At 48.6% G+C, this 17,398-nt stretch overlaps 1 protein-coding gene across 1 annotated transcript; it reads left to right on the forward strand.

Annotated features, from left to right (window-relative positions):
• The first annotated feature begins 2,569 nt into the window (after window positions 1–2,569).
• SNPH (syntaphilin) lies at window positions 2,570–16,414 on the forward strand. The gene is made up of 4 exons (XM_054981891.1): window positions 2,570–2,613; window positions 5,262–5,468; window positions 12,628–12,777; window positions 15,160–16,414. Exons 1-4 carry the CDS (start codon window positions 2,570–2,572, stop codon window positions 16,412–16,414), a joined length of 1,656 nt encoding a protein of 551 aa, XP_054837866.1.
• The last annotated feature ends 984 nt before the right edge of the window (window positions 16,415–17,398 follow it).

The raw sequence follows: 17,398 nt of genomic DNA on the forward strand, positions 1-17,398 counted from the left end.
CCCTTTGTGTAAAGTAGTATTTTCTTCTATCTGTTCTAACCCGACTGCTCAATAATTTCATAGAGTGCCCACGAGTTCTTGTATTGTGAGAAAGGGAGAAAAACACATCTTTCTCTACGTTCTCTAACCCGTGCATTATCTTGTAAACCTCTATCATGTCTCCCCTCAGTCGTCTTTTCTCCAGGCTAAAGAGCCCCAAGCGCCTCAATCTTTCCTCATAGGGAAAGTGTTCCAACCCTTTAATCATTTTAGTTGCCCTTCTCTGTACTTTTTCCAGTGCTATGATATCTTTTTTAAGGTGTGGCGACCAGAACTGTACACAGTACTCCAAATGAGGCCTCACCATCGATTTATACAGAGGCATTATGATACCGGCTGATTTGTTTTCAATCCCTTTCCTAATAACCCCTAGCATAGCATTAGCTTTTTTTATGGCAGTCGCACACTGTGCTGACGTTTTTAGTGAGTTATCTATCATGACTCCAAGATCTCTCTCTTGGTCAGTCTCCGCCAGTTCAGACCCCATCAACTTGTAGGAAGCAATTTTCCCCAGGCCAGTTTGGCCAGGGATCCTGATGGTATTTTGCCATCTTCTGGGCATGGAGCAGGGGTCACTGTGTGTGGGTGGGGGGGTAGTTGTGAATTTCCTGCACTGTGCAGGGGTTGGACTAGATGACCCTAGAGGTCCCTTTCAAACCTATGATTTTATGATTCTAATGGCTGTGCCAGTCGTCCCTAATCACTTTGAGGTATTAGATGAAGTGTGTGTGTGTGATAATTTGGGCTCATCCTTGTGGCAAAGCAAACTTTGGGACTTGTCACCTTGTTCTCCCTCTTAAAGTTGTTTTATTTGTTTGTCTCTCTTAAGATTACCCAACTGACACGGGAGATCCAGAAATACCGTATGTTCTAAGTATTCACATTCATTGGGGTTCTTTTGTATGGGGGTGCAGATGTAGCTTTCCTGACTGCCCTGGAGTAAGTACAAACCCCAATTAGCTCTAATAATGGTTATGTCCCTAGAGACCGAGCATTAAACACAGTACCCCACCCCCGCCAGTCAGAGTAGACACTTCTGACCTTGATGGACCAAGGGTCTGATTCAGTATCAGGCAGCTGCATGGATGTTAGCACCCACAGTGGGGAGTTTGTGGGGCAGGACTGAAAGGGTAGGTGGGCATGCACAGGATCCTGCAAACTGCTTCTGGTTGCCTAACAGCAGCTATTGGGGAACATTACTTTCATACCAGTTTTTTTGTCTCTGGAAGGTCTTGGCAACAGGATTTGTATCAGCAAGCTGTGAGGATTAGAGGTCTAATTAACATGTTCGTTCTTTGAGCCAGTCCTTCACCAAATGCTGACAACAGCAACAAACAAGCAACCTGAAGAGGAGAAGTGTTATATGTGTTATGTGCCACCAAGTCGCCACCGACCTATGGCGACCCTATGAATGAAAGACCTCCAAAATGTCCTATCATGAACAGACTTGCTCAGATCCTGCAAACTGGAGGACGTGGCTTCTTTTATTGAGTCCAGCCATCTCATTTTAGGTCTTCCTCTTTTCCAGAGAATCTTGTCTTCTCATGATGTGACCAAAGTATGATAGCCTCAGTTTTGTCATTTTGGCTTATAGGGAGGATTCAGGCTTGATGTGATCTAGTACCCGCTTATTTGTCTTTTTGGCTGTCCATGGTATCCGCAAAGCTCTCCTCCAGCACCACATTTCAAATGAATTAGTTTTCTTCCTGTCAGCTTTCTTCACTGTCCAACTTTCACATCCATACATAGTAATGGGGAATACCATAGTTTGGATTATCTCGATCTTGGTCCCCAGAGAGACATTTTTCTCTTTAAGGATCTTATTTAGCTCCCTCGCAGCTGCTCTTCCAAATCTCAATCTTCTTCTGATTTCTAGCTTGCAGAGAAAGAGAGGGTGGGGTTAAAAATATGGGATTTGTCTGGTTAGTTAACCAAGTGTTAAAATCCACCAAAGAGAATAGAGTTTTATGTATTGTCGAAGGTTTTCACGGCCGGATAACGATGGTTGTTGTGGATTTTCCGGGCTGTATTGCCGTGGTCTTGGCATTGTAGTTCCTGACGTTTCACCAGCAGCTGTGGCTGGCATCTTCAGAGGTGTAGCACCAAAAGACAGAGATCTCTCAGTGTCACAGTGTGGAAAAGATGTTGGCAGGTCATTTATATCCACCCCCACCCCTCCTGAGTAGATATAAATGACCTGCCAACATCTTTTCCACACTGTGACACTGAGAGATCTCTGTCTTTTGGTGCTACACCTCTGAAGATGCCAGCCACAGCTGCTGGTGAAACGTCAGGAACTACAATGCCAAGACCTCGGCAATACAGCCCGGAAAACCCACAACAACCATCAGAATAGAGTTTTGTGGCTGCAGTATTTCAGTGGCCAAACAGGAACATCTCAGTGGTCAAGAAGGAGAACGTAGGTTTGAATCTAAGCATTACCAGCTGCCATCTCACACTCAGATGTTTCCTCCTTTCTTTTTTTACAGGTGGGGTTGGTTCCGCCTCCAGGCCCTGCTGTTCCATTGCTATGTCCTTGCCAGGCAGCAGACGACCCTCAACGGGATCCCGAAGGTGAATAATACGATTAATCTTTTCCTTACCCGCTGCAGATGACCTGGAGCTTCCTGCAGTCTTTGTGCCAATCCACAGCACAGGATTTGCACCAAAGACCTTCCTGCCCTCGCCTCTTGCATATGTTATGCACGGCCTTCCTGGAGTGAAGAGAGCAATATGGATTCTTTCTCTTTGGAAAGAATCGGTGCTGCACAGGTCTTTCCACAGACCCCAGGGAAGGAAGAGAGGATTGTCTCTAGTGGCTGCTGCAATCTGATGTTGCATGCCTGCGGCTCACACTTTCAGCACAGCAGCTGCACTCACGCCTATGCATGTGCAAACCGCCCACATGAGTCCTCTGTTGCAGTAACTGAAGCTGGGATTTGCAGTTCAGTTCTGCTTTGCCAAAGGCAGGCCCCGGGTCATCTGCTTCTTCGACTGCAAGGACAGTCTCTTGGCTAGTATGGGGAGGTTTCTGTTTGCTTCGCTGTAGCGCCTTCGAATCAAGGCCCCTGCCACCATTACGTCAGGCAGGAAAAGTCTCTCTACACAATACTTTAAACATGTGTTCTTCACATGTCAGGAGATGCAATGTTAGCTGGGAAGCATAGTTTTAAAATGACAGAGCCAGCAGAGATTGCTCTGGAATGGATAGATTCTCTCACAGCCTTCCGCTGTCTCTGGTGTCTCCCCTTCCAGAGCCTTTGCCCTGCCAAGGCACAGTTAATTCAAAGGTTTAATTAGCAAGGGCCACAGGGTAAAAGCTCCGGAAGGGGAGACAGTCTGGCATGGGAGTGGCAGCAGAGGGCTGTGAGAGAATCTGTCCCCTTCAGATCTCCGCCGGCTCTATCTTTCAAAACTATGCTTCCCAGCTGACACTTGATGGACATGCACCGCAGTGTTTCATGTAGGGAGCTTTGAAGTCAAGAATCAGGATATTGGCTTCTTTCACGATCCTTGCTCCTGTGCCAGTAATACAGAACTGCAAAGCTTCTGACCCACCCAATGAAATGCAGGAGCAAGGCCAGTAAAAACAAACATTCAGCTCTGTCCCAGAGAGATAGGTATGCCCAGCTGTTATCAACTGCTTGGCAGGTCTTTCTTGGATATGAAAATCTCTGCATTAATATTTCCAGAGGCTGGGACAGGATATGTAAGCGGTTTCCAGCATATTTGAAAAGAATGGGAATTGTTTACCTTGCCCATGGAGAACAGGACAAGAAGCAATGCATTTCATCTACGGGGAAGTCAGTTTTAGCAAAACATTTCAGTTCAACGATAGAGGAAGCTGCGTAGGGATAGTGCAGTTCTGCTCTTCCTTGGAGAGTTGCAAGAAAAGAGAGGCGGGGAGGACTCACCAGAGGTTCTTTGTATTTAGGTCATCCTATTTCAGGTGCCCCACTTAAGCCCATTCCAGCTCTTGAGATTCTATACGGACCTTTCCTGTCTTACAGTGAGGCAATGCACAATCGTGACTTGAATTCAGTGCTGTGGCTTTTGCATTCAGCAGTTTAAACCTGTTGAAACCTATTAATGTTTTCCCCCAGCTATAGTTTTGTTGAAGCATTCCCGATTTAGGGCAAGTCAAGCAGGGTGGTGGTGGAGAGTGCCCTGAAGTCATAGCCGACCCCTGGTGAGGTTTTCATGGCAAGAGACTAACAGAGGTGGTTTGCCATTGCCTGCCTCTGCAACTGTGATCTCCATACCAAACTAGAGAGCCAGTTTGGTGTGAGAGCCAGTTTGGTGTAGTGGTTAAGAGCGCAGGACTCTAATCTGGAGAACCGAGTTTGATTCTCCATTTGAAGCCAGCTGGGTGACCTTGGGTCAGCCACAGCTCTTTCAGAGCTCTCTCAGCTCCAACCACCTCACAGAGTGATGGTTGTTAGGATAATAACACACTTTGTAAACCGCTCTGAGTGGGAGTTAAGTTGTCCTGAAGAGTGGTATATAAATCGAATGTTGTTGTTGTTACTGACCAAGGCCGACCCTGCTTAGCTTCTGAGATCTGATGAGATGAGGCTCACCTGGGCTATCCAGGGCAGGGCAGGTTGATGGTAAATGTCTAGAAACATGATGGCTCCCAATCCTGGGGTACTGTATTTCCCAAAAGGATCAGTCCTCTTTAGCACACACCTGATGGGCTTTTTGCAGCTACACCAGCTGCTCTAGGGAGAGGCGTGGGCTAACCATTTGGCAGCCCCTGAGCTGCTCCAACAAGAGGCCTTCCATGTTGGTCAGAGGGGCAGCCGAAGAAAGGCGCTCGGCTCAGGCGGATCCAGCGACACGTCTTCTTCCTGTTCCTCTGATGCCCTTTTCTTGATGCCCTCCGAGCCCAGGTTGCATGTCTCATTGCTTCCTGTGTGGTGTAGTCAGGCGCCTTTTCTTTGCTCTGAGAAGTAGGGAGCAGAGTATGTTGGGGGGGGGGGGACCTAGAGAACTCCTGGGGGGTTGCACGGCTGGGTTGTGGGGGGGGGGGGCTTACAGTGCCGTCCTCGGCCAGGCCTGCCTTTGCTGCTGCTTCACTAACCGGTTTGCGGAGGCCGCTTTTGCTGTGTCCCATTTTGAATCCTGCTTGTTTGTTCTTGTCCTTTCTTTTTTTTTTCTTCTCTTTTTTTTTTCTTCTTCTTGTTCCTGTCTTATGTATTTGTGTTTGGTGGTTTTTGAAGTCGTGAGTTTTATGGAAGGAGTGGCTTTGCCTCCTTCTTTAAGTCTGCAGCGGCCCCTGCCACTCCGACCGAGAAACAGCCTCTTCTTCCTGCCTCCAGGCGTCCCTCCCCGCCCGTGAGCATGCGGGACACCTACGGCACTTCCTCGTACAGCAGCAGCAGCAACTCCGGCTCCTGCAAGGGCAGCGACAGCAGCCCCACCCCAAGGTAACCCTTGGCTCCCGGAAGGGCAGAGCGCCACCAGGCGGCACCTCCGAGTTTAAAAATACACCCATCAGAATTGGGTGGTTGGGTCAGTCCTACGCAGGGGCCATCCTTACGCTGTGGGAAGCTCACGAGAGAGAGACAGCAGCCCCTTGTCACTTTAGTTTTAGGTGGGTAGCCATGTTGGTCTGCAGTAGAGCAGCAAGATTAGAGTCTAGCGGCACCTTAAGAGACCAACAAGATTTTCGGAGTGGAAGCTTTCGAGAGTCAAAGATCCCCTCTTCAGACAGAAGGGAGTTCTGACTCGAAAGCTTACACTCCAGAACTCTTGTTGGTTTCTAAGGTGCCACTGGACTTAAATCCTGCTGTCCCCTTATCACTTGTCTGTCTCCAGACAGGATTCGTTTACCTCTTGTTGCTAGCTTCAGGTGGGTAGCCATGTTGGTCTGCAGTAGAAATGCAAGATCTGAGTCCAGTATCTGATGAAGGGAGTTTTGACTCTTGAAAGCTTACACCCTAGAAATCCTGTTGGTCCTTAAGGTGCTACTGGAATCAGATCTTGCTCTTCTGTGTAGCCTTTGATAGGTCTGTCCTCCAGGAATCTGCATAATATGATAGGAAAAGTTTAAACTTCAAGTCCCTTGAACCAGTGGTCAAGCTGGGAACGAAGACTTTGAGGGACAAAGGATTCTGACATCTGGACCTTAAAAACCCACAGTGATTTGTTTTCTCATCTTCTGGTGGCATTTCCCCATTAAAAAAAATTGATATGGTAAATGCAACTGTAGCCAGGGCTGGTGCCAGGGCTTCTGACACCTGAGGCGAGATACCTACTTGCGCCCCCCCCCACCCCATTACCTTGGGTTTGAAGTGAACGGCAGCTGACAGCTAAGCATGTGGTGTATAAATATTGAAATAAACTATTGGGGGAAAGGGGGAAGGTGGAGTGATATATGGAAACTAGGGGATGAGAGAAGGGGGGGGTGATAAAGAGGGGGTGCAGTGCGGGGTGCTGCTCTGCTGGAGTGAAGGGGGGAGCAGCATTGACATCAGAGAAGAGGAAGAGGGAGGGAGAACGAAAGGGAGAAGGGGGAAGGAAAGTAATAGAATTTAAAACAACAACTTTAAACCCAACAACAGTGATTTGCTCCTACCTGTCGCACAGGGACTGAAAGGGAATTGTGTGTGTCTCACCTCACTTCCTCCTTCCTCCGCAGCGGTGTACACACAACTAGTCACTCTTACAACCAAAAGCAGCAACCCACCCCTCCCCCCCAAAAGCCTGAGGAAAGTTGAGAAGTAGAATTGATGCCAGCCGGGGAGGGGGGAAGGGATGTACTAAAAGGAATAACAGGATTGCCCACTGGAAACAATGGGAGAGTCTTGAAGGCCCATTGGAGATAATTGGAGCCAGGAATGCCAGTTTACTTGCATGGGCTCCATTGAAATGCATTATAACACAAAAAAGAGCAAGAGTCCAGTAGTGAAGAAGTGAGCTGCGGCTCATGAAAGCTCACACCCTACCACAAATTTTGTTACTCTTATAGGTGCTACTGGACTTTTGCTTTTTTCTGCTGCTACAGACAAACATGACTACCCCATCTTGATCTATCAACACAGGCCCCAGAGTGGAATGACAGTCCCTGGGGAAAGAATCAGTGGTCTGGGAATGGAATGGCAGTGGGTGTGGAATGACAGGGGGTGTCATTCCAATCCCAAAGCCCTGACCTTATTCCCAGGAGCAGTCGTTCCACTCGTTGACCTGCCATTCCAGTCCCTGAGCACAGGTTCTGTTCCTAGGGGCTGTCATTCCACTCTGGGGCTGTCATTCCAGTCCAAGAACACTTCTGCTACTCCCAGGGGCTGTCATTCCATTGTGGTGCCTGTAATTCCACTCCAAGAATGCTTCTACTACTACCAGGGGCTGTCATTCCACTGTGCAACCGGTCATTCCTTCCCAGAGCACAGATTCTGCTCTGAGGGGCTGTCATTGCACTCTGGGAGTTGTCATTCCAGTCCCAGAACACTTCTTCTACTCCCAGGGGCTGTCAGAGCACTGAGCCTATTCCAAGGACTGTCATTCTACTCTGAAACCTGTCCTTCTGGTCCCAGAGCACAAACTCTATAGCTAGGGACTGTCATTGCACTCTGGGAGCTGTCATTCCACTCCCAGAGTATTCTGTCTGGTCCCAGCGACATGTAAGGAAAATTCATTCCGCTGTTTCTTTGCAACTTTTTTCGTGTTGTGATGCATTTCAGTGGAGCCCAGGCAAGTAAATTGGCATGGCATCCCTGGCTCTCATTATCTCCAACGGGCCTTCAAGCCTCTCCTATTATTTCCAATGGGCAATCCTCCTGTCATTCCTTTTAGTACATGGCGGGGGGCAAGAAAGAAAGGAGGGAGCAAGGGGAAGAAAAGGTCAGACCACAGCTTGCTCCTCCCCAGCCAGCTAGAGTGTCTCTTGCTCCAGCACAGAAGCTTCACCCAAGGCTTAAATTGAGACAGAGGGGGGGGGGGCAGAGAGAGAAATGTCCCCACTGATGGGGCTGAACTCGAAGCTCCACTTTGGGCAGTTCACTGCTCTTGTGTCTGGTGGGAGGGCTGGAGAGGCAGGCAGGCGCCACCTTCCTCCTCTCCTCAGGCACCAGGCTGAACGAGAAGGCAGGGCTGCCCTTCTGTGCTCCAGAAGAAATGGCCTGCGCAAAGAGAGGAGAATTCCTGCGTGAGCGCACAGGAGCTCAGGGAACACTGGTCGTCATGGCCGGCACAATGCCTCCTTCTGAGTTCAGCACTCGAGGCAGCTGCTGGTACTGCCTCTATGGATGTGCCAACCCTGACTGTAGCATATCAAATGCTGCAGACAGGAGGATTCTTGGGCAAATGGTGAACTGAAGTGCAAATTTATTATGCCTTTTCCTGTTTCTTAAGAGCTTAAATCAGGTGTGTCTGGAGTCGGACACAACCTTTATGGATGTCTGCAACTGTGATGGCAGGAAAAAAAGAAATAGTGGATGAAACCTACATGTAACAAAACTTACAACTGCTGCCAAATATAGTGGCCCCATGTCCAGTTCCCCCCTTCCTGCTCTGTAATAACATGCAGTTCAACCTGTCCCATGCCCCTGACATTGATATGTGTGTTCCCAGATCTATATCAGGAGCTCCTGTAAGGGCAGAGTGTAACTCGATGTTACATGTAACGTGTGGATGTCCCAGGGACTTGGCGTCCAGTTGGCAGCTGTGAGTTCCCAGTGGGAACTGAATTCTGAAGTGGCACGTGTAGGGTTGCCAACTCTCGGATGGGAGATCCCTGGAGATTTGGGGGTGGAGCTTGGGGAGGGCAGAGTTTTCAGTGCAGTGATGCCATACAGTCCATCCTCCAAAGCAGACATTTTCTTCGAAGGAACTGATCTCTGAAGGTCAGTTATAGTTCTGGGAGGTTTTCAGGCTCCACTTGGAGGTTCACAAGCAAGCTGCAGGAGTCCAGTTTGGTTCAGGACAGCTGCATAGGGGCAGGGGAGGCTTCCTTCACCCCACACCATTTTCCTGACCCCAGACAGCCTGGGGGCATTATTTGCCCCATTGGGGGGGACTGCATGTGCAGCCCCCCTAATAGTGCAAGTAACACCCCTTTGCTTTCCTGGCCCTAATCAAACACTCTAATCCACACATCACACTGGCGGGAGACAAGTGGCCTTCATGTCCCAATTATTTAAAGCCACATTATACAAAGCAACTCATGTAGTTGTAGCAGCATCTGTCCAGCGTGCCGATATCTGGACAAGCTGCAACTTTGTGTAGCGTATGGCAGAGCTGGCATAGTGTGATGGCCAAGAGCAGAAGCCACGGTCTCTCCTGTGCCACAGACTCACGGAACGGCCTTAGGGGAAGCCAGACAACTTTCTCCCCGTCTACAGCATGGCCTGCAACAGTTCTGGCCTACTTGACAAGGATGCGGCAAGGATTGCAACAAGATAATGTACCATGCAGCTTGAATACTTCGAATTGCTCTGTAAATGCTAGATGATAATATTGGGCAGCCAGCACCTTTCTCTAGCTACCTGGCTTGGCTTGGTATAGAGTAGCTTTGTATGTGTACCTGCATTTAGTTTTAAATGCAAACTCCTCTGTGTCTCACTGGCTGCATTCCTAAGCACCTCGCTCTAGGCTTGCCAACCTCCAGGTGGGAAGGATTAGAGATCAAAGGCTCTCCCGCTGTGATCGTTTACCAATCCTACAAATCATAAAGTGCACCGTGCACAAAGCTGTTAATATTCAATAATATATATTTTTATATAAAGTACAAAGTGCGCAGTGTACAATAAATAACAATGAATAAATATCCAGTTCACATCCAACGATAAATACACTGTAAAATTCGAAAGGTTAGAGAGAACAGATCATGGAGCCGAGGAGCACTCTTCTACTACTCGGCCGTAAATGTTGTCAACAATAAGCAAAGGATGGACGTCCAGAGGTGTGTCCTTGTAAACACTTAGATTTCCTTAGAACATTAAGTCCTTCTCTCTTTTCCTTTTTCAGATGCAAACTCAACCAGCCGGAAGATGCAAACTGTATCTGGGGGGGCCTACTATGGTTGTTTATAGTGGAAAGTTCTATCTTTGACGAACTGGAGACGAAGATTATTGCTGATTTGAACGCTCTTGAAAAAGCTTGCCGAAACAGAAGAGCAGCTAGCCCCCTGTTGAGCGATTCTCAGCAGCGGTGGATCCTCTCCTCTTCTTGGGCTGGACGGTCCCTCTGCATTCTCCCACCCAGGAGTTTGCATCTTCCGGCTGGTTGAATTTGCATCGGAAAAAGGAAAAGAGAGAAGGACTTAATGTTATAAGGAAATCTAAGTGTTTACAAGGACACACCTCTGGACGTCCATTCTTTGCTTATTGTTGACAACATTTATGGCCGAGTAGTAGAAGAGTGCTCCTCGGCTCCATGATCTGTTCTCTTTAACCTTTCGAATTTTACAGTGTATTTATCGTTGGATGTGAACTGGATATTTATTCAATGTTATTTATTGTACACAGCGCACTTTGTACTGTATATAAAAATATATATTGAATATTAATAGCTTTGTGCACAGTGCACTTTATGATTTGTAGGATTGGTAAACGATCACCGCGGGAGACACTTTGATCTCTAATCCTTTTTGCTGTTTCCGCAGTTTTCCCCTTTTATTTATTTATTTTATTTTTATTTTATTGTATTTATATTCCGCCCTCCCCACAAGCAGGCTCAGGGCAGATAACAACATTAAAACATTTCATTAGACATTAAACATAAAACATTAAAAACATTGTATAAAGATATTAAACATATCACTCTTTTCTTGGTGGTGGCAATATCGTTGATTACAGAAAGTGCAACAGTGCAATTGAACATGGCAGCAGCTTCAGAACAGTGGTGGGCAGCTCTCATAGGGAGGGGAGTAGATGTTGTATATCCTCCAGCCAGCAGAGGCCCAGCCTCAGCCATGAGCCAGGCGGAACAACTCTGTCTTACAGGCCTGGCGGAAAGATAGTAGATCCTGCCGGGCCCTGGTCTCGGTAGACAGAGCGTTCCACCAGGTAGGAGCCAAGACTGAGAAAGCTCTTGCTCTAGTCGAGGCCAGGCGGGCCTCCTTGGGGCCAGGGACTGGTAGCAATTTCTTTTCTCCCAATCAGAGGGTCCTCTGGGGAATATACGGGGAGAAACGGTCCCTCAGGTACGCTGGCCCCAGTCCGCACAGGGCCTTATAGGTCAATACCAAGACCTTGAACCTGATCCGATACTCCACTGTTGTTAAATCTCCAGGTGGGGCCTGGAGATTTCCGATAATTACCGCTGATCTCCAGACTACAGAAATCAGCTTCTCTTGGATAAAATGACTGCTTTAGAGCCAAGCCGCAAGTGACGCCTTACACAGGTTGGACACTTGTCAGCTTCCCTCAAGTTTTGATGGGCAATGTAGGCATCCTGGTTTTACAGCTTGGTTCTCCGTTACAGCTGCAAGACCAGGATGCCTACGTTTCCCATCAAAACTTGAGGGAAGCTGACAAGGGTCCAACCTGTGTCAGGCGTCACCTGTGGCTTGGCTCTCAGAGGGTGGGTTATGTGGCACTATACCATGCTGAGGGCCCTCTCCAGGCTCTACCGCCAAAGTTCCAGGGATTTCCCAGATCTGGCAACCCTTCCCACCACCTCCTCACCTCCCAAACAGAACTCTGGTTTCACCAATGACTCCGGCTGGTCGGTGTGACTCATGCATTCCACAATCAAGGAACAACCGTGCCTGTTAAGAAAGTGTGTTTAGGTGTCAGGCCTCAAGAGAGAGCCATTTTGTCCCTGAACACGGCAGAACAGCCTGGCTGTAGTTTCTTTTCATATTCTGTATTCTGATTATGGAACCCGCTTTCTGCGGAAGGACAGCGGCCATGGATGGTCGCAATGGGTGCACACAGGGAGGGTGCTCTGGCATCTGGAGTGTTACTGGTCGGTGTGTGGCAAACCAAATGTATCTTGCAAGGGTAAAGGTTTGTTTTTGTCTTCGGTGTTGATCGGATTACCTCCCCCTGCCACGCCTCTGTATTTCTTCATTCGTTGTCTCCTGTGTCTCTTGCTTCACTGCGTTTAACCTGGGGCTAAAGGCAGCGCTTGAAGACCAAATTACTGTTCTCTTTGGTTCTTAATGGATTAGGAAATGGGAATCTTGATGAGGGTCACAGAAAATTCTAAGCAGGGCATAGTTGGCACTCAAGTCCATGAAATTAACCAGGCAAGAGGGTGCTTTGCAAAGGTGGGTGGGTTTTTTTAAGCTAAAAACTCAGGTTCTCATTCCAAGAGGCTTGCGATCTGAATTTCAACTCAGGAGAGAGACGGGAGAGGCAAGCAATGAAAAGGGGGAGAGATGTGAGAAATGGGAGAATCAAAGCTAACCAGGGACGGATGTCAGCGAAGGCAGTTGCTTGTTCTTCCGCTTTCACTGAATGACGTTAAGTCACGTCTTGTCTCCTTCCCCCACGGCCAGTTCCAGGGGTGCCAGGGCTGTCAGCTGATCTATAACTGAGTGGACCTGTGCCGCCCTCTAACCTTTTATCAAACAGCAGAGGTCAAGTGTTGGAGTACTGTTGTGACTTGGGTGCACTGGTAACTTTCTTGCCTTTCTAGGCGCCCAGCCAAGTACCTGCTGTGCAGCGATAACCATGGGATCAAGCCCCCAACCCCTGAGCAGTACCTGACCCCTCTCCAGCAGAAGGAGGTCTGCATCCGACACCTGAGGGCTCGGCTGAAAGACACTCAAGAGAGGCTGCAAGACAGGTCAGTGCCTGAGCTGTTCAGTTTCGGGGGTGGGGGCATCTGTGCTTCTTAAGACACTTAATGCCGGACAAGATGAGTCCAGCATACAAAACTGCTTTAGACGGAACTCTTGAGATATGCAGGGCAGAAAGGACACCGGAACTCTTCTAGAACTTCAACACTGCTCAAGGGTTCAAGGCCTGATAAGCCAGTTTCCCATAGGGAATAGAACCCAGTGTCAGATCTCCGTGTAGTACAGGCATCTCTTTTTGCATTGTTGTTTCATTGTGTATATGCTTAAAGATACAGCCGTCCAGCTTGTTGAGAAGATCTTTCCATAAGCATTACCATCACACACCTGTGTGCATCTGCGACCTCATAAGATCTGAGCTCATGTGTTCCAGACTTGTGAACTGTTTCCTGCTAGGTAACACCTTCTTTATTCTAGGGAATGACCACCACTGAGTAGCTTGACATCTTCTCGAACAGGACCAGTGCCTGCAGCATTCAAAGGGTTGGATCCATCAGTGAAAAAGAGAGGAAGGGGCCCCTTTGATCACTAAAAATGCTATACTGGGCATCATGGGACCTGCATGGTCAAAAGGCATGTAGAACAAGCCATGTAGTAAGGAGAAAGATGGGTGAGAATGAGTGAAAAAGTGGGCTGGATCCAACCCAGTCCCTTCTTCCTGCCTCATAGAACACAGACCAACTTTACTGAGGCATAAGCTTTTGAGAACCACAGCTCTGTTCGTCAGATGCATCTGACGAAAAAAGCTGTGGTTCTCGAAAGCTTATGCCTCACAATAAAGTTGGTTAGTCTTAAAGGTGCTACTGGAATTTTTATTATTTTGCAACTACAGACTAGCATGGATAACTCCTCTGGATCTACAAAACACAGAATATTTGTTCAGTGTATTTATAGACCACCTTCCTGCCAGAGCTCTAAAGGATGCTTGCAACTGGGGGAGTGGCTGTGGCTCAGTGGAAGAGTCTCTGTTTGAGATGCAGAAGGTCCCAGACTCAGTCCCTGGCAGCTCCAGTTCAAATGGACTTAGCAGTAGGAGATGTGAAAGACCTCCACGTGAGACCCTGGAGAGCTGCTTCCGGTCTGAGTAGACAATACAGACTTTGATGGACAGCTGGTTTGATTCAGTATAAAGCAGCTTCATGGGTGTGTTCAGTTATAAAATACTATAGCACATCCGTGTAACCAAAATAAGATTCACAGCCCCAAGATCTTGTAACGGCTTGCTAGAAAAAAATGTCTTTGCTTTTCCCAGAAAAGAGACAATTGTGGTAGGCCATCCAGGCCTCAAGAAGGAGGGAGTTTAACATTCTAGGAGTCACCACCTAAATTCCCTGCTCTTCAGTGCAGGGAACTATCCACACCGCCTCTGTTAGGGGGACCGCATGTGGCATTTCAGAGCTTCTCACAGTTCATTGTGCAAAATGGATATTTAACTTGCCCTGATCCTGTTGAAAGGGACTTTTGGTGGTCTAAAGATGATGTTTGTTCTCCATGCAGACATTTTCAGGCGGGTGGCTGTGTTGGTCTGTAGTAGAAGAGCAAGACCTGGGTCCAGTGGCACCTTAGAGACCAACTAGATTTCCAAGGTATGAGCTTTCAAGAGTCAGAGCTCCCTTCATCAGATATGAAGCTTTGACTCTCAAACGCTCATAGCCTGGAAATCTAGTTGGACCCGAATCTTGTTTTCCATACAATAATTTTACCTCCCCTGTAGGTAGCAGATGCAAAATAAGTTATGTAAGATATCCAAGTAAATGTAATTTTGCTGAACTTGTATCACCTTGGTTGTTGTGGGTTTTCCGGGCTGTATTGCCGTGGTCTTGGCATTGTAGTTCCTGACGTTTCGCCAGCAGCTGTGGCTGGCATCTTCAGAGGTGTAGCACCAAAAGACCAGCCACAGCTGCTGGCGAAACGTCAGGAACTACAATGCCAAGACCATGGCAATACAGCCCGGAAAACCCACAACAACCATTGTTCTCCGGCCGTGAAAGCCTTCGACAATACATTATATCACCTTGTTTTCTCTCTCTCAACTCTTAGTAGCCACCTTTCTTTCTGCAATTTTTTTTAAAAAGCCAATTCATATAAAAGAATAAAAATAGCATAAATTATAAGCCAGCTCCTTTTAAAAAAAAAATTATTGAGTGAGTATAATATAAATGTTTACATTTCCCAAATCTGCCCTTTCTTAATCTATTCCCCCACCCTATTATAAGCCAGCTCCTGAAAGCCAATTTGTGGCATTAATGAAGCATTCCCCACGGTGCCGAATGGTTTGGATTTTTAACGGTGCATAGACGGCACAGAGATGTTCTTATATTTTGCGCAGTATTGGCAGGGGTGGTGACTGTCTTCTTGTTTATGTGGAACAGAGACTCTGAAGTTGACGATCTCAAGACGCAGCTCTCGAGGATGCAGGAAGACTGGATCGAGGAAGAGTGCCATCGCGTGGAGGCCCAGCTGGCCCTGAAGGAGGCCCGGAAGGAGATCAAGCAGCTGAAGCAGGTGATCGACACCGTCAAGAACAACCTCATAGAGAAGGACAAAGGGCTCCAGAAGTACTTCGTGGACATCAACATCCAGAACAGGAAACTGGAGACTTTGCTGCACAGCATGGAAGTGGCCCAGAACGGAGCGGTCAAGGAGGAAGGCGCGGCGGAGTCGGCAGGCGGCTCCCCGGCTCGTTCTCTCACTCGCAGCTCCACCTACACCAAGCTCAGTGACCAAGGGGCGGCCGACAGGAACGTGGGCGGTTCCCAGACCATCTCGGTGGAAGAGACGGTGGACAGTGGCTTCGTGGCTGCAGAGGACTCTCTGAGCCGGACGGACTTGCTGGAGCAGAGCAGCCTGCTGTCTTCTGGGATTGAATGTGGTACGGACGAGGCCTCCCTGCAAACCTCCTTCACCCTGGGCTCCCGGATGCCAACCAGCTCCACGTACGAGAAACTCATGGGGTCTCAACACAGCGTGGAGGCGGCGGTACAGGCCAGCTGCATGCAGGAACAAGCCATACAGACGGACTTTGTACATTATGAGCCAGATCTTGATACCATCTTGGAGAAGGTCATGAAGTCCCAGGCCTGCAGTTTGGGCAGCCCCACGTCAGTGTGGGTGTCTGAAATGGAGGACGGGGCTGAGCCCAATAACTCAGAGATTCGTGCCCAAACTTTCCCCGATGGGGGCCCAGATTTGGCCGCTTCCGATCCCAACTCGGCTGCGGTGGTCACTGCGGGAGACCATGCCGAGAATCCTGCTGGGCCACCAGGTCCTGTAGGGTCAGCAGACAACAGCCCAGCGGTGCGCCAACCCTCAAGTGCGAGCCAGTCGGTGAGAGTTGTGTGTGCCCCAGACGAAGAGGCTGTTGAGCCAAGCCAAGAAGGGGCAGAGGCAGCCTCCCTAGAGCCCCAAAGTTACTGGAGCCGCCATTTCATTGTGGACCTGTTGGCTGTGGTAGTGCCAGTGGTGCCCACTGTGGCATGGCTGTGCCGCACGCAGAGGAGACAAGGCCAGCCTATCTACAACATCAGTGCCCTCCTGCGGGGCTGCTGCACGGTTGCTTTGCACTCCATCCGCAAGATCAGCTGCCGTTCCGTAAGCAGCGCCAGCAGCGCCTGCTCCCAGCCGTGACGCCTCCGTCCTCCCCAGCCAATCACATCGCGCACACGCTTTCTCGAGAGAACGGAAATGTCCAGAGTTTAGTTGACCACTGATTGTAAATTCCGTACAAGCACTGGAACGTTTGTTTTTTAAACAAAATTACTTATTTATTTATTTATTTATTTTGGAACACACCTGAACAACTAGACAAGAGTTCTCGACCTGCTGCGTCTCGATTTATGCAAATGACTTCAGAAACGGCATCCTGGGTGCCGACGCTGCTGTTGGAAGAATTGCGGACCTAACAAAATGTGTTCTCTGGATGGGCAGCCCAGAGAGAGGGCAGCCTGCCTCCCTGCTGAAGGAGTCTGGCCATGTAAGGTGATGCTGATTGAGAACACCCTCCTCATCTTTCACTTCAGGAAATTGTGGTCCTTTCCCCCTAACTTCTGGCTCATCCCATCTCTCCCCTGCCTTCTCCTTGGGCTCTCGCTGGACGTTTTGCAGTTACTTGAAAGTGGCTGTCCGCTGCCTTTGTCTATTTCCTCTTCGTTTGTTAAGGTTAATTCTACATGCTGTCAAGCAGGAATGTATCTCACCCTCACAGGCTACCACCAGCACCCCTTGTGTTCCAGCTCCTTTGCATGCCCTCTTCCTTGCGGAGCAGCCTTCCAGCTGGACATAGATCCAGAGGAGTTTGCCATGTTAGTCTGTAGTTGCAAAATGGCAAAGAGTCCAGTAGCACCTTTAAGACTAACCAACTTTATTGTAGCATGAGCTTTCGAGAACCACAGCTCTCTTTGTCAGATGCACCTGATGATGCATCTGACAAAGAGATCTGTGGTTCTCAAAAGCTTATACTACAATAAAGTTGGTTAGTCTTCAAGGTGCTACTGGACTCTTTGCTATTTTGCAGCTGAAGACAGATATCCTACCCAGCCATTTGACTGGTTTTGGAGGGAAGTGGGGAGGAAGGGTTGCCTAGCCATGAGAGGGTGTATTCTCAGTAGCTTC

Source organism: Eublepharis macularius, chromosome 5 (assembly GCF_028583425.1).
Source record: "Eublepharis macularius isolate TG4126 chromosome 5, MPM_Emac_v1.0, whole genome shotgun sequence".
Taxonomy (NCBI): Eukaryota; Metazoa; Chordata; class Lepidosauria; order Squamata; family Eublepharidae; genus Eublepharis; species Eublepharis macularius.